This window comes from Ipomoea nil, unplaced genomic scaffold (assembly GCF_001879475.1).
Source record: "Ipomoea nil cultivar Tokyo-kokei standard unplaced genomic scaffold, Asagao_1.1 scaffold2921, whole genome shotgun sequence".
Taxonomy (NCBI): domain Eukaryota; kingdom Viridiplantae; phylum Streptophyta; class Magnoliopsida; order Solanales; family Convolvulaceae; genus Ipomoea; species Ipomoea nil.
Window position 1 is genome coordinate 681081 of NW_017619349.1, and position 22834 is coordinate 703914.

The following is a 22834-nucleotide window of genomic DNA, read 5'->3' on the forward strand; positions in this document are numbered from 1 at the left end:
ATTAAAGAATATAAGAAAATATATGGTGGATGCATGTGCATGGTAACAATAATGGAAAAGATAACGGAAGTTATAACGGTAGGTGATTTTTGTTCAAAAAATTATATAGTACAACTCTAAAAGCACAATGTACAAAATGATTAGCATTAAAAACATGGACATAAATGAGGGATATAACTTTGATTGAGATTTTTAGATTGTTTAAAAAAAAATTGTAAGTAGGGGGTGAAAAGTGGAATTATAGAAACCCTTGATGCAAATTGGAATAAACAAAAATAGTGGGGGATACATTTAGACGAAGTTCCCGGAGATCTGAGAAAGGATCCATTCACCATCCCCGCTACCGGCAGACAGAAGTGACAGTCGCGGTAGACGTTCGTCGGAGAAAAGCAAATCACATGAAGTTTTCCGGCACGTCGGCGATTCTTCTCTATTTTATTGTTATCTCCGTATTTTCAGCTCCCTCTCTCGTGGAAAGCTCTGGAGGAGGAGATGCGCGCCGAATGATGATGAGCTTCAAGGAGACCCCTAATGGAGGAAACGTCACCTTCGACTGCTCTCCTTCTGGTCCCTGCGTTCCCTGTGCCTACTCCGAAAAGGTCTCTCTCTCTCTCTCTCTGGCATTTTTGTTTAAATTACTAGTTTTATTTTCAGTTTGATAATTGAATTTCATATACTGGTGGATAATTGATTTTTGAGTGCAACGGTTTCAATTTCGAGTATGTTGTTAGTTTCTGTTAATTGATCTGAGTAGTTTGCTTAATTGTATAATGATCATCTGACTGGTATGCATTGAACTCTGGTTTGAACTGGATACTGGAAAAGTTTATGCGTTTGGAAACTGGAGTTTGCCGAAGCTTATGCTTATGAAATTTCATGTATTTGTTGGTTTCTTTAAAGGAGAAGGTTTTTTTTTTTTTTTTTTTTTTTTTTTTTTTTTTTTTTTTTTTTGAGAACTTAAAGGAGAAGTTGTTTCCTGGTATAAGATTGAAAGCAATTTTAATGTCTTTTTGGAATATTTTTTTTATAATAAGGTCAGCCATGTCTTGCTCAAGTATGTGATATTTATAAACAAAACAAGCTACTATAATAATTTCGGGCAGTAATCCAATATATATAAAAAAGATCAATCTTTCACCATTGAATGGCTGAACCAAACCTCAGTGCAATACATTAATTAAATGCTGTTTTCCTTGGTGAGGTTTGGGGACCGGGAAATTTGTGTCTTTTGACGGTGTGTACTAGCACTCCCCTTTTGTTTCCTGTAGAGTGATGAAAAGTATCGATGTAGCGAAACCGGATATCGCATTCCTTTCAAATGTGAAGAAATTAAAGACGGTTCTAAGGACGCAAAGAGCAAGAAAATGCAAAAGAGTCGATCTACATTAGAAACTCACAGTTATACAATAAGGGAAAGAAGTTTGTTGGAAGATTCATCCACTTCCGATAGTGGTTTGCAGGCTTACATAACTTACAGGAGCTGTATTACACCAGTTAGTGAAGAGAGGGTGTCAGTACTTGGTTTTGAGGTATGTACATACATTTGCTACACCTCTTAAAAGAGTAATTATTTACAGGGGCATGTACTAAAATTTGGTTGTACTCATCCCTACCATCATCCAAAGATATGATGCCTTAGGGGTAACCTCAGCCAAGATGGCTAAGGATACGAACTTGTAAGCACAAGGTCACGAGTTCGAATCCCAGCATTCTTGGTTTGAGCCGGTCATTGTGGTCCTTTGCCAACTAGGGTCACAAGGCGGGGTTTATCCAGTGCACACCCTCAGGTAGTGGTTGCAGGTTTCCCTCGTCACTCCAAAAGATATGATGCCTATATCCTGTATATGTGTAGACATAGGAATGCAATTTGGGTTAACTGTGGAAATTGTTTATACAGAATATTCTAATCTAAGATTGCTTTTCCTTTTTCTTACAAGTCTAACTCATTACCTGAGTAGAAAATAAGGAATGCATAGGAATATATTTCCTGCCATAGTTTTCACTCTGTTATCAGTATGATTGAATAGTGCAAGCATCTCATGTGCAATTTGTGGCTTTGAAGAACTATATGCTAGGGTTTACTCTAGTTTTGCAGTCCATACCTTTGAAGCTAATCAGAGCCGAGAGTTCACTAATTCTCACACTTCCCAAGCTTTGTTCTTTAAAATGATAGGCTGCTAGCTATACTCTCAGGACAAGATTATGAATTTGAAGTCTTTTATTGCACACCATATGCTATGATTTACTTTCGTAAATTCCACTTGCACTTGGTTCAAGGCTATAAGACTAGACTATATGCAATCAATAAATATTCTGTTCATCGCATATCTCATTCTTGCAACTTCTACGTGTGGTGTTGGATTTATTCAAATTGCCAATTTGTTACATGGATATATCTACTTCATTCTGATCATGCTTCAAACCATTTCTCAGGGAATAATGATGGGCTTGCTGATGATTAGTGGTTCGGCTATATATTACAAAAGAAAGCGAGCCAATGCAGTTCCTGGTGGTGCACCTGTAAGGGTTCCTAACAGTTCTCGATTTTGAATCAAACGTCTTCATTGATTTAAGGTTAGGAATTCTTTAGCTCATGGAATGGTTTGAACTTGTAAAGAAGGTTGTCTTAGTGATGTTGTAATTTTGATACTTATGAACCACAAACAGAAGCCTCTTTTCTGAATGTATCAAATTTCATTCAATTACACTTTTTAAAGAGGCTGCGAATACAATTCTTTCAACCGCTACGGGTACTGTTACAGTGTTACCTGGTCCCAAGATAAATAAAATAGGACAGAGAGTAACGATTAAAAAAGATTGTAATTAATTATATTTAATTGTAATTAGATTGGTGTATTTATCAATGAATTTAGGATAGAAAAGTGAATCACACAACACCTATGAACAACTAATATATGCAGTTGACTAGTTTGAAAATTATAACAATCTAACAACTCGTAGTCTTAAGTGAAAAAAGTGAAAACAATATACTCTACAGCCTAAGCGTTAGGCACCCCGTATACCCGACTAGCACCTTCTGTAACATTGTACTCAACGTAGCAGACACCAGAAAACATTTTGGAAGCTAAATAAAACCCCAAAAATATAAATAAATAATTTTTGAAGAAAAAAAAAAGTGGAAAAGCAAAATTGGTGAATATATTTCGCCCCTCTTTCAATCTTGACTTGTAAGTTCTTGAATATCCAACCCTTATCCCCCGCCAAAGTAATAAATAAATAAATAAACCAAAAAAAAAAAAAAAACAAACAAACAAACAAAAAAAAAAAAAAAACAAAAAGCAAAACAACAGCCAGCAAGAACAACAACAACAAAGAGTTTATATGGGTGGGTATGAATTAACAGAACAAAAGGAAAACTTGTAAATAGCTCTAGCTCTACAAGTTGGCATTAACACTGAAAACTACAAACAATGACACGGCAAGCACTAACAAAGATAATCACAAAAAATAATCTGGAGTCTTCCTTGTAGTGTCCGGCTCAATCTGCCGAGGAGCAGGATCAAACTGAAGGAAATTTTGTTCCATGTTTTCCCCGACTTCTAGAATGGCAGCCATGTTGCCACACCGGTAACAATAGTTTGGAGCGCTGAATACCGTCACCACATTCTTATCCTGCACCCAAGTATTAAAAATGGCATAAAACGAACAATTAGCTGAAAGGAAAGATACCCTCCAAGTTATGTTCTGCAAAAGGGGTAGGTACACGAACCTGACACCAGTTATAGCCCTCCATAACAAGCTGATGAGCTCTTGAAATGAGTGTGAGCCCATTGGTGTGGTTGAACTGAGAAGCTATATCTTGTCCGAAGGTGTAGCCAGCTCCTCTGGGAGATATTCCCCAGCCACACCGATCATCCGGGTCTGACCATAACAGATCGCACATTGGACCTTCATGGGGGACCTATAAAACCCTCAAAATGAACTGAGTGAATTACAGAAAACACCAACTTGGGTGGAACTTGAAAACATAACAAAACATACCTAAAACCAATAAAGCATAGGAACAACTACTAGTGAATAGGCCTTTATAGATGAATATACTAATCAATAGCCCTGGCTGAATGGATCTTCTAATGCAGAGGCTTCATATATTTCAAGAGCAGAAAAGTGAATCACACAACACCTATGAACAATTTTCATTTAACACATAATCATAAAGCATATATAGAGTTGAACCCCAGACAAACCCTTGCTGATACTACTGTACAGCTTTGGATGAGCAAAAATAGGCAGAGTCACTGAAGTAGACTGTTGAGAGAGAGAAGCCATTTGCTAAAACAGTTTTAAAAAAATATACATCACAAGCTTTACGCCTACAAGTTGTACCTCTTGTATACGATCCAGAGCTCGGATATTATCAAGGGTATCCAGAGATGGTGAAAGTCCTCCATGCAAACAGAATATCTACAATTTCACAAAAGTTGAGTGAGGACAGTGCTGTCATGAGATTATATGGATGAAATATTTGTACATTGTACAGTAACATTCCAAACCTGACTCTCAATAAGTGCTGTCAGAGGTAGATAATCGAAGAGATCAGTGAAAAACTTCCAAACGTTTGCATTTCCGTACTTCCTCAAGCATTCATCATAGAAACCATAACTGGCAAGAAATGAGATACATGAATTATTTTTCAACTGAATCCAAAAAGAAAAACTGCAGTATTCCACAAATAAGAAACAAAAATTTAACCATAAGGGGGAAGACAACTCCCTGAAACGGCTGAAAGTTATCGAGATGTAGGTATCTAGAACTGGTCACATCAATAGAGTTTTGAATATGTAAATCTAAATGTTTTGAAGCAAAGGGTCAGAAACAATGTGAAATGCTCTCGCATCACGCCGCCTAGTTAAGGGAAGACAAATGCAGCCTTACACTTCTTTTCTCAGAGCTGAAAATAGGCCTGCATGGCACTACTTCATTACATAACGATCAAAGGGTATTAGCCCAATGGTCTATCGAAGGTTGAAGCATCCATTGCATCATAATATTTATGTTATAAACTAAGGTTGAGCTAGGGTCACTCAGTTGGGCTATAATGCACATGGGCCAAACCAAATTAAAAGATTGAATCCAACCAATTAGTTAGTCTAACCCATGTTCTTATAAACCGATATATTTTCTCTTATTTTTTCAATGTGGGACTTAATAATTTACAACTGAATTTATTCACTTTTTTCCTTCAACTATATTAGCATTCCCAACCAGTGTTTGACTTCATAAAACATTCCACTTTTGGTCCTTCGACTTTAAATACTATTCCACTTTAGTCCAAAATTTGAAAAGTCTTCACTTTGTGAAAATTTTGCCAAACTTCATCCTATTGCACGTAAGAGCACTTAATTATCCCTATTCCCGATCAGCATAGTACTACTTGAGTAAGAGTGAAGCAACATAAGTATGTTTAAATTGAATGCCTACATAAGGTTTCACATCTTCTGTTCAAGGAAAGAGAATAACAATGAGATTTTGGGAGTTCAAGTGGTATTTTTCTATATTATTATATAGGAAGGTCACTGAAGGTTGAGGCAGCTTAGTTGGTGGTAAGCATGTTGTTGTCTTTAGAGATTTGGGATTTTGGGGGTTAAAACTTGCTAATTGTGTCTCTTGTTATACTTAATGTATATTTCACTTTGTAAATTTTTTCTTTTTTTACATTAATTGTGTGATGTGATTTATAACGTGTTATGTGTGGTAATAATTATTTAAATTGATTAATTAATTAAGGAAAGAGAATAAAAATGAGATATTCTGGAAATAATTTGGTAGAATAGGTGGAATATCTATAAATGTTCAAATTGATTTGGTGGAAACAGTAACTCAAACTCATTTACAATCTATCTATCCAAGATCATGGTTATGAAATCCACTTCCATAAAGGATGCAATCAATCTATAACATAATGACATTATTAACTATGTAAAAACTGGAATATGAAAGTAGCATACTTAATTATGGAAATACCAAAATAAGACACAAGTAATCAAGACCCTTAAAACTCAAGATAAGAAAAAACAAATAATAGACATAACAACCAATCCAATAATGTTTCCAATCATCTCACTATATCTAGAACATGTATTTCACTCAGGACTAACATTCTGTTATTTATTATAAAATAGTGTTAAGCACTATTCAGCCAATAAAAGACTTACACTTGGGTGATTTGCCGGCTTTCATGATTTCCCCTAAGAATTGTAATCCTATCTCTGTAGCGTACTTTCAGAGCAACTAAAAGGGTAACAGTCTCCACTGAATAGTACCCACGGTCTGCAGTTAACAAACAAATATTATTAATAGGATGCTAGATATATAACAACGTTCAAACAAAGAACTCAAAAGTAAACACAGTTAGCCAATCATAGACACAGTGTTATAAGTACTCAAACAGCCAAACTTGTCCAAGATTTTATAGAGTACACAAACTTTCAAAAGATAAGGGTAGGTTCTGCAAAACTAATATCAATATGAGTCTATGAGATGATTTGAGCTTTTGTTCATGGATATTTCAGACACAAGAAAAAAAGAAAAACTCATTCCAAGGGCTCCTTCTTGAGTAAGCACCTAGAGTAGAGTAGACTAAACGTATCAATGTGCGTAAGTGAAATACATGGATACATCCTGAATCTAATACAAAAAAAAAAAAAAAAAAAGTTGTTAACACCTTTTTGTCAACAATCTCAACGATTCTTTGACTAGACTCTGTGGCATGAAAAACATTGTCCAAGTATCACAAGGATGTTATAACAAGTCCACAAGACCACAACCAATTTGCATGGAGCCAGATTCTAGAAAATATTTAGTAAAACTGTATCTATTTCATATTGACCTTGAGACATACACATCAAGGTCAGCAGTACACAACCAAATGATGGAATCCTAGCAAAATATTTAGCAATCATTTTTCTTGGTCAAACATTGCCTGCTCATAGTAAAATTAGCGCCTTGTTTATGAAGATACATCATTCAACTCATCCACCAGTGTAAACATCCTGCCATAAGTCACAGTACCAGACCATCATCCAAACACTGTATGTTATCCTTCGAAGCACAAAAACGGAGATTGAAAGGTTAGGCAGACTGCAGAAGTGGAAATGTAGAATAATGGCAGGATACTCGGTGATAGTACGTCTAAAGCATCCTCAACTTTTAGCCATAACATGCTTGTATCCTCATAGGAGCTCCCACTCACAGCATAGATGTACATGGAATAAAAAAAATGATCACATTCCAATTCAGGAAAACTACACTTCTGAAACTTTCAGAAGTTCTTATAATCTTATTTGCTAAGTTGTCATCTTTTTTCACGCTATCAACTTCAGATTACAAAGATGAATATATTCACATCAATCCAAGGGATCATTTCTCATATGACTCAGCAAATCCAAACCACTTCACAGTTCACACAGTTCTCTTACCTATTATGTACACAGCTCCAACATTTAGTACCCTACTAAATACAACCGTCAAAATCTTGAAAATCCGAGATAGGATATCCGAAACTCACCAACATAATCTCCCATGAAAAGGTAGTTGGTGTCAGGAGATTTGCCGCCTATCCTAAAAAGCTCGATCAGATCGTAGAACTGCCCATGAATGTCTCCGCAGACGGTGACCGGACATTTCACCGGCTGGACATTCCACTCCTCCACCAGAATCGCCCTCGCCTGATCACACAGCGTCTTCACCTCCGCCTCCGTCAGCGGCTTGCAATCCATCAACTGCTCGATCTGCCGATCTAGATCCGCGTGCGAAGGCATTTCTTATTATTTTTATTATACTCCGTACTATTTTTTTTCCAGGAATTCCCGTCAACACCTCTCCCTCCACCACCGATCTGAAAATTTTTCACCGCAATCGAATAACAATTCAAAACGATCAGCTGGAGCAGATAATAATTTGAATAAACAAACAAATCAATGAGCTCTCACGTACCCGAGACTGAAATTTCAGCAGAAAATACAATAAACACCTAATCTGAATCAGAAAATTGCGCAACTTTAGGGTTTCGCTCACCCAATCATTCCATACTCCTCAGATTTTCCATTCTCAATTTCTTTCTCTCTCTAGAAAATTAGAAAATGCAGCAAACCTTTTCTAAACAAATTCCTACGTCATTATATATTTCAAAACAGAAAGAGAGAGAGAGAGCGATGTGCCGTGTGCGCTTGACTGACTTTGTGCATGTGTGCGACTGCAAGGGGTTAGGGGAGAACATGAAAATCAAGAAATTAAATCTTGATTAAAAGAATAATAAAAGAACAAAAATGATAAATACAAATTTATACAAAATGCAAAATCAAGCAGTAGTTAATTAATAGTAACAATTCCGAAAAATATCACCTCATATATATACACATTACTATTTTATATACGCGATACACACAAAAAATATATGTCCAATATTAAAGAAATGTATGTAATCTTAATTTTTATAAACTTCTAAAGACTTTTATAAACTTTAGTTGTTTAAAGTCGGCGTATTCGAACGAACCCACAACCTCGAAGTTCAACTTGGTACCATTGGACTATAAAAATTTAGTCAATAATTTATAGAGTAAATTATCACAATCGTCCCTCGACAATGTCATAATTCACAAATTAGTCATCAACAAATAATTTTAACAAATTAATTTGCCTGCTAAGGTTTGTCCTTCTAAGCCCACTTGTTAGACACAGGCTACCGGGTATCCGAACCCTTCTTCATAATCAAACATGGCATCTGGTTTCTTTTCATCCCGGTATGAATGTCATTGGCTGCAAATGGATTTTTTCACACAAAAAGGAAGGTTGATGGTTCAACTGAGCGTCACAAGGTTCACTTGGTAACAAAGGGATTTGGATACTTTCAGCCAATGATCAAGCCTACAACTGTCATGTTACTTCTTTCTTTAGCTTTGTTGTCTGGTTGGGTTATTCGTCAATTGAACGGTCATAATGCTTTTTTAAATGGTAACTTGGCTGAGACTGTTTAATTTATATGCGTCAATCACCAAGTTATACTGATAACCAGTTTCCAGATGATGTTTGCTTGTTGAAGCATTCCTTATATGGTCTTAAATAGACTCCTAGAGCTTGGTTTAATCATTTGCATACGTTTTAGTTATCAGTTGGTTTACAGGCCTAAAAATCGGATGCCTCTCTATTTTATTACTCACAGGGTTCTGCATATGTTTACTTATTGGTGTATGTAGATGATATTCTTGTTATGGGTAGTGACCCGAATTTGGTGAATGTCTTGTTGTCTGCAACATTATTTAAGATTCGTGATCGGGGAGCACCTTGGTTTTTTATAGGCATTGAGATGATACGAGAGCTTGGTGGATTGTTGCTTTCGCAGCGTCGATATATGACTGACATACTAAAGTGTGCTGGTATGACAGACTGTAAACCGCTTGCCACTCCCGTTCATGTTCCACGTTCGGCGCCTGAGTCCACCGATTTGCATGAAGATCCTACTCAGTACCAGAGCTTAGCTGGGACATTGCAATATATAACTATCACCCGTCCTGACTTGTCTGTCAGCACATGCAGGCTTCTACGGTGTCTCATTGGGCTCAACTAAAACGTGTGTTAATTGCAGTATAATTCTCAAACACATAATTACTCAGAGTAACGAGTTATCAATCCACAGGAAAGTTGGGCGTTTTAAGCACTAGCTACTAATCTATTCTTGTGAAGCTAATCGTAATGAATATCATGGATGGTGGATTAAAATACTTAAAACAAAGCAAATTAAAGTAGCAGGTTTGTGAAAAACAATAGAGAGAGAATGAGATTCCAGGGATTCAAGTCTTTAATCACCTAGTGCCAAATTAAAGTGCAATATTAATTCTGGGTTTAAACAAGTGTGAGATGCAACAAGCGAAAGAGTTACTCCCGTAATCTCTAACCTAAAAAAAGTGAATATTCACTCCCGTGATATAAACACTAAACAATATAAGAACATGCATTCATGATAAATTTCTAACTACTACCATCTCCCGATATGCAACAATCAAGAATTAAACTCCTCAACTAATTTGTCATCTCCCAAGGTGCAATAGTTAAGTGCAATTGTGTGTGCCCTAAATTATGCTTAACTCCCGTTATGACACAAAGAAAGCTATGAAACAAGTAATTACGGTCGTTAACTACTAGCATCAACAATTCAAAACACAAGTTAAAAACCCAAACATCAATATATTAAGAATCTAAGAAACAAGCACATAGGTTCATAAACACTTTTTACCCAAGAATCTCTAAAGAAACTTAGCCACGCATAGCTAATATGCAATACATAATAAAGATAAGGAGTTTACAAATTATCAAAGAGAGTACAAGAATAAACCAAGTGATTTTCCCAAATCTCCCTAGCTTTCTTCTTGCTTCCAAAGACAACTTGTAGCTCACAATTCTCTTCTTTATTGTCTCCAAAACACAGCATAATGCCCTAGGGTTGAGGGAAGATGGACTTTTTATAGTTGAAGTTCAGTAGGAATGGATTAGGAAATTTCCACACAACTTTCCAAAATCTCGCCCAGTGACGTAGGTCCGGTTTGCAGGCTTATTTTGACCATTTTTCATTCTGATATAGACGTTGATATCTTCATAAGAGTTGTAGCCTATTGAATATTCTTTCTAATGGCGCATGAATCACCTGAATCAGACATTCCAAGAGTGAGATATGATCAAAATACTAAAGTGTCGTCAAATTCAGCGGGAATTTCAACTCTTTGGTCTTTTGCTCCACTTTTTCTTTGTTTTGTTCTTGTGATCAAATCCATTGAAAGTACCACTCTTTGGCTCTCTTTGAAGCATTTTAGCCACCTATTTAGCTTCACCTTGACTTTGTTTTGGCTCCAAACTCGTCCTAAAACTTCCCTTACTTTTGCAATTGATCTACAATGGTTCCAAAACACTAACAAACATCGTAAAACATTTAAATCAAGTGTAAAATCATATCTTAATGAGAAAACAAGGGAATATGCAATTAAAATAACAATTTCATAAAGTTAAACCGAACAAATATAATCAAACTAACACTAGAAACATGCACAATTTGGCTCACATCATGTGCTGAGGTATGTTAAAGGCACTATTGACTTTGGTTTGCGTATACGTAAGTTTGTGGCAAATGATCTTCATGTTTTCTTAAACACTGACTGGGCTGAGTGTCCTGAAGATTGTAAGTCCACAATTGATTTTGATGCATGTGTTTCTTGGCTCAAATCTCGTGTCTTGAGTTTGTAAGAAACAAAAACTGTAGCTCGGCCTTCCACTGAAGCTGAATACAAGGCTCTTGCATTTGTATGCGCTAAGGTAATCTGGATTCTATCTTTACTGCGTGAAATTGGTATTGACAATATTCTTGTGCCCAATTTATAGTGTGACAATCTTGGTGCTACCTACATGTGTGCAAATCCTATATATCATGCTCGCACCAAACATGTAGAGATTGATTATCATTTTGTTCGGGACAAAGTGACTGCTAGAGAGATACAAATTAATTTTATTCCTACTAAAGACCAGCTTGCAGATATTTTTACTAAAGTTCCCCTAGGACCTCGTTTTACGTTTCTTCATGACAAGCAACATGTTTCTAGATCACCTTGTGCTTGAGGAGGAGTATTAGGACTCTATGTGTCCTTGTCAAATTGTAACTCTTCTCTTGTATTTATTTGTTGTATCCAATGACTCTGTTAATTAATGAATTTCAGATTATACAGTTCTCATCATCCTGTTAGCAGATTTAATTTGACGTGGTGACGTGGATTCTCGGTTTGATATCGGATTCTCGGTTAAGAATTCTATAGTACAAGTCACGCTTCATTTTTACTTTTTTATTCAATTGATTTCTTGAAAAATATGGGCTAGTGAATTTTGGTTGAAGTGGGGTTTCAGAAATGGTTGGGGAACATGCATGGATGAGTAGGGAAGCTGCCAATCTGCCACATCGAGTTTAAGAGAGATAAGACTTATTGAAGACATCACAAGGAGGATGAAATTCTTGATAAGTCAGAATTGAAGACGTCATACGGCTAATTAAAGACTCACATGAATTCAACTTCAAAATTATTATTCTTTCTCTAAAAAAAAACAAGCATTAGTTATATATATATATATATATATATATATATATATATATATATATATATATATATATATATATATATATATATATATATATATGAGGTTATACATGTTCATAGGGAATACTTCAACTCCCTACGCTTGTAATAGCAAAACAAGGCAATCCCAGGCAATGAGAACTTATTTGTCTTAACTAGTATTTGCGCCCGTGCGTTGCACGGAATGAATTTGTTATAATATTTTATAAATATTTAGATCGATATACAATTGTATAAATTATAACATCGAATATTATATAATATAATTGAAGAATTGAGTTGCACCGATTATGTTTTCTGATGTTATCAATGCTTGAATTTGAGTAAATAATTGCCCAATTAATAGCTAACGTGTAGATATACGCATTCGGTGCTGCAACTTTAGAGATTTTATATATCAGTGTTTAGAATTTGTATTAATTGGGCTAATTAGCTCGTTGTCTAGCAATTCAGTTATAGAAATTATTTATACGGAAGATATATTTTCTATGTAGATATATAGCAATTTTGTCATCTTTATATATAAAAAACCATAATATCAATGACTTGAATTATACATTATTGAAAATCTCTTTGTAGACAACATTGGTAGTAGTAACACAATTTTATCCATCCTCGTCTAGAGTTAAAATCACCAAACCATCAGGATGGGTGACTCGGGAAAAAGTCACATACAATTAACCGTGATTAAAGACTGATTTTTTCAGTAATAACTCAACGTGAGTTAGTGTTTGACCCTGACTTTTGTTGATAGTCGTGGCATATGCGAGCATCAACATGAGTTGTTTTCGTTAGAACTTGAAGGGCAATCTCGTATCAGAAGGGTGAAAGTCATTTTAATTGAAGATTTTACTTTTATTAATAGTATAAATATAGATTGGTGTCAATAATAATTAATAAATTATTATTTCCTTATAAAATTACATAAAATTTCTAATGGATTTTCTCATTTATTACGCAGAATTTGTTTCTGTTATTCTTACAATTATAATGGTTTAATTATTCTCAAAATTTGATAACCATTTTCTTTTTTAAGTTGACTTTAATTTGTGATAAAAATTCATTAAATATTGGTTAATTTTCATATAAAATTTTGTTACCAATTAAGCTTTATTATTTTTTTTACTAATTAATTAATATTCATGTTAATTTGGGCTGAAATGTTGTAAATGAGGATTTTACTTTTATTAAAGTCATTTCACTAAGAACCTGGAGCTTGTGGTTGAGTGGAAGGGACACATCCATCCTTATTAACCAAAGGTGAGCAACTTTAAATCTCCAGGCCAAAGCATAAATGATATTGCAATAATTAATTTATTTATGATCATTGGTTCACATATTTTATTTATTTATTTTTTCTTTAATTATTCTCGTTGTAAACATAAATGATATTGCAATAATTAATTTATGATATTTAGCAAGTTGTATTTTTTTTTTTAAATATAAAATTTTCTCATGTTTAGGGATTAAAAAATATTTTAGAATTATTTTTATTAGTAAGTAATTTTATTTTTAAAATATTTTTCAGCAACCCAAACACTCCATTAGTCTATAATTAAAAAAATGAAAAATAAAAGTTATTTCATTAAGAAAATTAAAACTAATTAAAGTAAATCTAATCATGCTATATTTATTTGTAACTGTATATTAATTTCATTTTGAAATCAGTGGTTAATATCTTTGAATTATTTATATTTTTTTTCAATTATTATAAACAAAAATTATGATACTTATCAAATTGTATTTAAAAAAAAACATTTACACATGTTATGAGGGATTAAAAAATATTTTAAATTATTTTTTATTAGTGTGCATTTTTATTTTAAAATATTTTCCAGCAATCCAAACACTCCCTTAGCCTCCCATCAAGAACGGATAAAGAAAAGTCATTTCATTAAGAAAATTAAAACTAACTAAAATAAATCTAATCATGCTACATTTATTTGTAACTCTATATTAAGTTTATTTTGAAATATTTGGTTCACATATTTGAATTATTTTTTTTTCTTTAACTATTATAAACAAAAATTATGATATTTATCAAATTGTATTTTTTTAAAAAATATAACATTTACACATGTTATGAGGGGTTAAAAAATATTTTAAATTATTTTTATTAGTATGCATTTTATTTTAAAATATTTTGCACTAATCCAAACACTTCCTTAGCCTCCCATAAAAAAATTGATAAAGAAAAGTCATTTCATTAAGGAAATTAAAACTAATTAAAGTAAATCTAATCATGCTATATTTATTTGTAACTGTATATTAATTTCATTTTGAAATCATTGGTTCACATATTTCAATATGTTTTTAATTATTATAATTTATAAACAGAAATAATATTGTACTAATTAATTTATGATATTTATCAAATTGTATTTTTTAAAAAAATATAAGATTTACACATGTTATGAGGGATTAAAAAAATATTTTAAAATTATTTTTTATTAGTAAGTATTAAAAAAAAAAATCACCAACTCAAACACTCCCTTAGTCTTCATAAAAAAACTGATAAAGAAAAGTCATATCATTAAGGTAATTAAAACTAATTAAAGTAATTGTAATCATGCTATATTTATTTGTAACTATATATTAATTTCATTTTCAAATCATTGGTTCCCATATTTGAATTATTTTTTTTTCCTTAATTATTATAAACATAAATAATATTGTACTAATTAATTTATGATATTTATCAAATTGTATTTTGTAAAATATAGTGTTTTACCGGGAAAATTTTTTGTTGTTATGAATTTAAAATTAAAATAAAAAAAAATAAAAAGATGTTAAAATGTACAATATAATAATATAGTTGGATTTTTATATATTTGGTCAAGTACCTATTTTCATAACATACAAAATTAAATTTTAAATATTGTATGGTTAATATAATCTCTAATCATGTACATATTTAGATAAATTTATAGAAAAAATTTATAAAATTAAATTGATTTATTCCAAATTGTATTTCATATATATTATAATTCTAAAAATATGAATAATAATAATTAAGAGAATTGTACTTAAAAATCAATAAAAATGTAAATTCTAAATTTTGTATGAATAAATATAAACTCTAATCAGAGGCATATCATTATCTCTATATCTCTATCTCTATCTCTATATATATTAAAGTAAAATGGTTGACACAAAAATTTTTCCCCCAAAACGTAGGAACATTTTTGTAATATCATTTATTATTATTATTATTATTATTATTATTATTATTATTATTATTATTATTATTATTATTATTATTATTATTATTATTCATTACCCTATTGTGGTGGCTGGCAATCCAATTAATATGTCATTATTTACCTATTGATTACGCTCCCATTTTTATTTGACTCATATTATTCTGGCTGGCAATCCTCTCCATAATTAGTGGCAATCCTTTCCATATAATTACTATTTATATTTAACTTATATTATGCTGGCTAAATAATGAAAAAAATATATTTCCATAAAATAAAATATGTCAGCACTTATCTAAATAATTACTTACTCAATAATTATTTATCCTCTCCATATAATTAGTTCCGTATTGATTATAGAAATTATAGAAATTTAAATTATTATTAATTAGTGAATTTTTGGTATCATTTTCCTTTTTAGTTAATTTGGTTTCCTTTTCTATGTTTTTTACTGTTAACAAATTATTAGTATTAATCTCCTTTTATATTTTCCTTTTTAAGCTAATAATTTATATCCAAAATTATTGTACATTTATTTTAGTTTCATTTCCTTTTCTATTTTTCCTACTTTTACTCCTAACAAATTATTAGTATTACTCTCCTTTTATAATTTCATTTTTTACTGCTAATTAACCTTATTATTACTATTATTATTATTATTATTATTATTATTATTATTATTATTATTATTATTATTATTATTAACTGAATCCCGTTTTCATTTCATTTTTTTTCTTTTGCTATTATTATTATTATTATTATTATTATTATTATTATTATTATTATATTATTATTATTATTATTATAGTAATTATTATAGTAATAATAATTCGTTATTATAGTATAGTATTTTAAATTAAATTATTTAAATTAAATCACCCTATATATTTAAATAGATTACCATAAAGTTACCATAATAATTACACAAAATAATGAAAGAAAAATTATGAGAATAATTACCCTTAATAAAAATTAGGAAATTATATTAAAAAATAATCTATATATTATGGTAAGTATAATCTATTTTGTGCCAATCATATTATATATTAAGTATAAAAATATATATGTATGTAAATTACCATAATAATTACACCGGAAAAGGTGACAATACATAATTATTAGGCAATAATATTAATAATTAATTATTAAGGCAGGTAAAATTGATTTTGTACTAATAATATTATACATTAATTACTAATAATATTGTACTAAAAGCAGTGAGTCTATATAGTACAACTCCTTTCTTAAAAGTTAAAAAGGACAACTCCGAAAGCATTGGGTGGCTGCTAACTGTCAATCACCCTGCTTTTATTTTTTTTTTATTCTAGGAAACCTTAAAAAAAAAAAATTTGTACCAATAATTTTACTCTAATCATCCAACCATGATATACGACATAGTACAATGTGGGGGAAACGAAATAGATTTGAGATGACTGCATTCTTTGTATTTAACAAACTATAGCATGGCATCATACATCAGTCGTGTACTAAATTAAAAAAGAAAAAGAAAATATCAAGATGGTCACAATAGCAAAAGCACTCAAAGGATAGGGAGCTACACAATCCTTATTTGTCTTGCATGGCAAATCATTCTTCTTCTTTGCTTCATCACCACTCCAAATACCTACAATCATTATATCAACTCACAATATTAGAGTTTTCACACATCTAATAAACATGTATGTTCTCTCTTATATATTTTTAATGTAGACTCTTAAAATATGTATATCATTGTGAAGTTGAAGATCTGATTTTACCGTCGTTATTATTCTCGATCGTATCTCTACAATCTTTCATAAAAACTAAACCATTAGGGTTCTATTACCAAGGCTCTTCCTCCTCAATTTTCTTTTGTTGAAGCAGAGCATCCTTACGTATCTTCAAGCTCATACCAGAGATATAACCTGCAAAACCTATTGAAGTACTGGAGAATATAGTTAGAAAAATATATATAAAAAAAAAATCATACGAAAAGAAAGCAGAAAAATAAGTCTGAGATTCTTTGATTGATGGGGGAGGCTAGAGATTAGAAGAATTATAAGTTTGTATTTATAGGTAGAAAATACTAATTCAAAAGGAAAGAATAATAATTTATTTATTTAAGGTAAGGTTGAGGTAATAACATTATTATTATTATTATAGATTATTATTATTATTATTATTATTATTATTACAAAAATGCCACTAAGTTTTGGGGGGAAAACTTGGTAGGAGGATTTTACTTTTATATATATATAGATAGATTAATGGCTTGAGTTCAGCCAGGGCCGGATTTTAAGTTTTTGTGGCCCTGTTATGGTAAATAGCTAAGGCCCTCCGAAATCATAATTTTTAAAACTAACATATGCGAGTTTTGAACCTTTGACCTCCAAGTTAAAATATAATAAATACACATTGCTACCATCTCTTCATAGAACCTTTTAAGTTTAATTGAAAATTTTTAATTTTTATTTATAAACTAGCTAGGTAAATATTAAATATTTGGCCTCTAAAATTTGGGGCCCCTCTAAAATTGGGGGCCCTGTGCGGTAGCCCAGCTTGCACAGCCTAAAATCCGGCCCTGAGTTCAGCTTCATTTGATTCAATTCCTCACAAGCTAAGCTACAAAATTTAGACCATTTAGATTAATTCTCTACTAATTTTTTGTCACAAGGTTGGTTTAATAGATGCACAATCAGCCCAATAAATTTTATCACCAAAATTGATATTCAAAACTTTAGTTAGTCCTTTATTCTTGGTGATGGTTTATATAACAGCGGTTTGGGTCTCCAGATGCAAAATTAAGCAATTGACCAACTTGGTCTCTTCCTTGTGAAGTCCATCAAGTGTCTTGAGTCCATCTTGCTTCCAAATTGCATGGATTAATAATTATCGTTCACAGCTTCTTGCAATTTCTTAGTTCTAGAACATGTAATTAAGCCTCCAATATAATGCACCTTCCCATACTACTCTTCATTTGTTGCTTGAGAAGTATTGATGGAAGAGCAATTAGGGGTAGTAGACTTAGCACTCATCAGTTTCACCTGTCCGAGGTTGAGGATGCCATCGCCACCTCTATGATAGAAGACTTGTCATTGGCATTTGCATTTGATGATCCACCTTTCTTTGCAGATGAAACAACAACTTCTTCTTCTTTAGGCTTGATCAATGCAACCTCTTCATTCAACTATTAAACATATATTAAGCATTTATATATATATTTTAATTGAATATATATAGGTCCGGTTTGTTAACATAGTTAGCTTATCAGTTAATTTTGACTTATTTGACCACTATTAGCTGTTCGACTTGGTTAAATAATGTGTTTGATTAATTAGTTTCTGTAACAACTTATTGCTTCAAAATACTAAAATTCAAAATAAAGCTGTTCAAAGTAGATTTTTCGATCAGCTTTTTTGAGAAAATCATTTTGCATTTAATCAACTATCAGCTAACAATTAATTTACAAAAAAAAAAAAAAAAAAAAAACTTTTCTACAATAAGCTAATGCTATCAACTAGTCAAACCCACTAACTCAATCAACTAACAACTATTACCAAACACCCCCATAAACTATTGAGTTAATACTTAATCTAGTCATCGACTATAATTGTTTTTTCTTGATTTAGTCTTAAATGATTTTTTGGGTTTAATTAGGTTCTGGACTTTGATGGTTTAACCTAATTGAGTTCTCTGCATGCCTCTGTTGCATTGATTGTTAGAATAAAGGACTAAATCGACAAAAATTACTATAGTGAATGACTAAATTGGATAAATAATCACTATAATAATTATTAAAATAGGTAAAATCATTATAATCGGGGACTAAATTGAGTATTAATAAAAGAGAAATTACCATGTTATCCTAACCGAGTATTCAATTAGATAAACCCATAAAAGTTCAGGACCCAATAAGTGCAAAATGTCATTTAAAATTGAAAAATAAAACATTATAATTGAGAACTAAATTTGATATTAACTTATAAACTATATACTTAATGAGGGCTTTTCAAAAATATACTTAATGAGGGAAATTCTTTTTGAAATGTTAGGGGTCATATTCACCTTCCTTAAATAAAGTTGCTTTCAGATCGAATTCTAGAATAGATTATCTATATTTTTTCTATTTAAAGAATTTTTATATTTTCATAATCTTTCTACTAATTTAAGTCTCGTTTAAATTATTTTTTTATAGAAAATTTCGTGTTTGTTTTTAAAAAATGTGATTAAAATTAATAATTGTACACAAACTTTATAGATTTAGCATATTAAAATACAGATTAATAAAGTAATAAAAACATTGTAATAAAAAACATTGTATGTGTAAAAAAAAAAAACATTGTATGTGTAAAAAAAAAAAAACATTGTATGTGTACATTTATAAAAAAGGTATAGAATTTTTTGAATAGACTCTGTTACAAAAAAAAAAAAAAAAAAAAAAAAAAAAGATATAGAATTTAAAACTTCAAAATTATATACATAAGGTTCTACATTTGTTATTATTGAGTCATCTAATCTAATAATAAGGACCATTTAATGAATAACTAATTTGGCAACAACTACAAATCAAAATATTTTGAACATTTCAAACTATTAAAAATAAAATTCGATACAATTCAAAGTTTGTTCAATGATTTTTTTTTTTTTAAATGTTCCTCACTATATATACTATTATTTTTCAAAAAAATACTATTATTTTTAGTAGTGTGTAAAATAATAGTGTTATTCTAATAATTTTTTAAATGTTTGTAATTATTATTTTTGAAATGAACTTATTTCCATCCACTGGGTTCTCAATGAAAAGGTCACCCAGTGATCGCCTTTTTAGTGAAAAGGCAACGCACATATATGTTGCCTTCCCCTTCTCCTCCGTTGATTCATTGAACGATTGTTAGTTACTTTATTGCTAGAAATATCGCTGAGTTAGTGGGAATATTGACCGGAACTCTAGTAACATTTAATGGTCTAACTGACTTCATAGGTAAAGTTTGAGGGCTTATTTGACCATTTTTCCTATTCAATATATATATGTTAGGAATAATTACTTTCTCAACCTATTGAAGTACAAGGAGGCAATAGTCCACCTCCACTAAGGGTCCGTTTGGAAAGCAGGAAAATGACTTCTGGAAAATGAGTCATTTTCCGGAAAGCATTTTCCTTTCTTGTGTTTGGCAGCACGGCAGAAAACAGACTTTGTGTGTTTGGTTCATTTTCGAAAAATGAGATAGAATTGTATAATTAACCATTTTATATAATTAATTATTTTATTTAAAATAAAAAAATTATAATAAAATTTATTTTTTAAAATCAAATAATATTAATTATTAAAAAAAAAAAAAAGAATACGAAAAACCAGAGAGACGTTCTCTCTGGTTTCCCTCGCCGGAAACCAGAGAGAAGGACTTCTCTCTGGTTTCTTCCGGCAAGGGAAACCAGAGAGACGCTCTCTTTGGTTTCCCTCGACGGAAGAAACCAGAGAGAACTTCGGGAAACCAGAGAGAAGGACTTCTCTCTGGTTTCCGGCGAGGGAAACCAGAGAGAACCATCTTCACTTTTTTTTTTTTTTTCTAATAAATGTTTCCGCGGAAACCAGTGGTCTGGTTTCCGCCGGAAACATTGTTGGTGGAGACATGGAGTTGTTTCTGCGTTGAAGGAGGAGGCGGAATTGAAGTTAAGCAAGTGTGTGGAGAAGATGGAAAATGACTTCTCCAAAAAAAAGGGGAAGTCATTTTCCAGAAATTTGGGCTCATTTTCTATTGACTTCTCTTCATTTTCCTTTGACCATTCATTTTTCAGCCTAGCCAAACACCCAAAACCCGAAAAATGATTTCCAGAAATCATTTTCCGGATTTCCAAACAGACCCTAAGACTAAAACCCACAACTTCCCATATAGGGGAGCAACTTGGTAGCAGTGGACCGCAAAGTTCTTGGTATCAATCTATATGATCTAATTTCTCATATACAAAAATGATGTTTTGATTTCAACGTGTTATTAATTTTTCTAGTCTAATTTCCTGCATCATCAAATAATTTTATGTATTTGTTTATTTATTTATATGTGTTATAAATTTGTCAAATCTAATAAATTTCTTGTATCCTCAGACCATTTTTTTGAAAGAAATGTTATAAATTTATCAGATATAATTTTGCATATACAAATCTAGTGACATGACTACAAAAAAGTATCTTATGTACAAATACCTCATTATCGATAGGTTGACCATCACAAGAAACATGAACCATTGTTGCAGATTCTTTTAACTCATAAGCTTAGCTTGCCTCATTCTATGGTCATGTTTGGTAAAATATTAACCGAGCTAATTTTGACGTATTTGACCACTATTAATTATTTGAGTTGATTAAAAAAAATAATTTTAAAATACTAAAATTTAAAAAGCTACTCAATTAGTTTTTTGAGAGAAGAAATTATACCAAAGCTAACCATTAATTTTAACAAACACCCTTTCAACAATCAGCTAATGTTATCAACTAGCTATACACTCTAATTAACTCAATCAGCTAACAGCCATTTACCAAATAAGACCTAAATATAATTAGAAATTTGTTTGAACAAACGGTGTCTCTAAGTTTTTCTTTCAATTCAATCTTATTAAATTTTGGTTTTTACAAAATATTATTGGTGGAATTTTATAAAAATATGTGGAGTCGGCCAATTCATAACACTCAATGAATATAAGAGATATCATAGGAAGAAAATATTAAGGGAAACATGGGAGGGAAAGATACTATATTTTCCTATAAAAACCAATAGCAACTAGCAAAGAGTATACAAGAGAGTTCCCAAAATTTTAGGTTGGAGTTTGAATCTAGAGACAACAACATGGTAGGGAATATGCTGGCCGGGATATATTCTTCGACTCCAACCCTGTCAACTTTCAATAGTTATTGCATAGACCATAATCCACACAGCTGTGTGGATCGTGCCGCCAACTTTCCCCTACCCTCGTCCCTCTATTGGATGGTGTTCCCTATTCCCACCCAAATTCTAATCCCTATCAGGTGAGGAATCGAGTTCCCTTTCAAGATTAGAGACAATTGTCCTTCCTATTTGAATCATATCAAAATATTTTTTGAGTCCAATATTTATAATTAGTTTTAATTTCATTTTCTTAAGAACCTACTTTAATTTGTCTTTTGATTTTATCATAATTAAATTTAATTGCATGATATATATGGCATGCACGAGAGAATCAGAGAATCTCACTTGGCTTTGCAAGCTGTTTGAATTGAATGGACCCAAAGACCAAAACAGCCTTCACATCCCCCCACCAAAGAATCTAATGAAAAGGACTAACACAAGATGCTAGGTAAAACACTACACCATTCTTATTTAAATTTAAATTAAAACTTTTTTTTTTCTTTTTATATTTCTCAATTTTTTACTTTTATTTTTTTTGGGGTATACATACATGCATGCTTATTAGCTTTACCTATTCACCTTTATATGGTGGATTTGCTTTAGTTTTGGAACACATGCCATTTCTTAACAAAATGCACCATCA

The 22834-nt window shown here is 31.5% G+C and overlaps 2 protein-coding genes across 6 annotated transcripts; one reads left to right on the forward strand and one right to left on the reverse strand.

The window, feature by feature from the left end:
• The first annotated feature begins 270 nt into the window (after positions 1 to 270).
• On the forward strand, positions 271 to 2702 carry LOC109161028. The gene is made up of 3 exons (XM_019309330.1): positions 271 to 599; positions 1269 to 1529; positions 2434 to 2702. The coding sequence occupies exons 1-3, from the start codon at positions 399 to 401 to the stop codon at positions 2548 to 2550; spliced, it is 579 nt and encodes a 192-aa protein (XP_019164875.1). The 5' UTR covers positions 271 to 398; the 3' UTR covers positions 2551 to 2702.
• A 614-nt stretch (positions 2703 to 3316) lies between these two features.
• LOC109161027 (serine/threonine-protein phosphatase PP2A-2 catalytic subunit-like) lies at positions 3317 to 8190 on the reverse strand. Of its 5 annotated transcripts, none has more exons than XM_019309324.1 (7): positions 7957 to 8190; positions 7529 to 7858; positions 6177 to 6291; positions 4515 to 4623; positions 4348 to 4425; positions 3731 to 3922; positions 3317 to 3633 (listed from the first exon to the last, which is right to left on the reverse strand). In XM_019309324.1, the coding sequence occupies exons 2-7, from the start codon at positions 7779 to 7781 to the stop codon at positions 3460 to 3462; spliced, it is 921 nt and encodes a 306-aa protein (XP_019164869.1). In that variant the 5' UTR covers positions 7782 to 7858; positions 7957 to 8190; the 3' UTR covers positions 3317 to 3459. The 5 variants fall into 5 exon arrangements, with proteins under 5 accessions (XP_019164869.1, XP_019164870.1, XP_019164873.1 ...); XM_019309325.1 differs by lacking the exon at positions 7957 to 8190 and adding an exon at positions 6851 to 7062 and having other exon boundaries at positions 7151 to 7858; XM_019309328.1 differs by lacking the exon at positions 7957 to 8190 and adding an exon at positions 6851 to 7062 and having other exon boundaries at positions 7138 to 7858.
• Positions 8191 to 22834: the final 14644 nt, after the last annotated feature.

Bases quoted from the DNA above. Each gene is read 5' to 3' on its own strand.
- LOC109161028 (XM_019309330.1), top strand. From the start codon at position 399: ATGAAGTTTTCCGGCACGTCGGCGATTCTTCTCTATTTTATTGTTATC. The intron at 600-1,268 runs GTCTCTCTCTCT...TGTTTCCTGTAG, and splicing joins CCTGTGCCTACTCCGAAAAG to AGTGATGAAAAGTATCGATG. The intron at 1,530-2,433 runs GTATGTACATAC...ACCATTTCTCAG, and splicing joins TGTCAGTACTTGGTTTTGAG to GGAATAATGATGGGCTTGCT.
- LOC109161027 (XM_019309324.1), bottom strand. From the start codon at position 7,781: ATGCCTTCGCACGCGGATCTAGATCGGCAGATCGAGCAGTTGATGGAT. The intron at 3,923-4,347 runs GTACAACTTGTA...AGGGTTTTATAG, and splicing joins CTCTGGATCGTATACAAGAG to GTCCCCCATGAAGGTCCAAT. The intron at 3,634-3,730 runs GTTCGTGTACCT...ACTTGGGTGCAG, and splicing joins AGGGCTATAACTGGTGTCAG to GATAAGAATGTGGTGACGGT.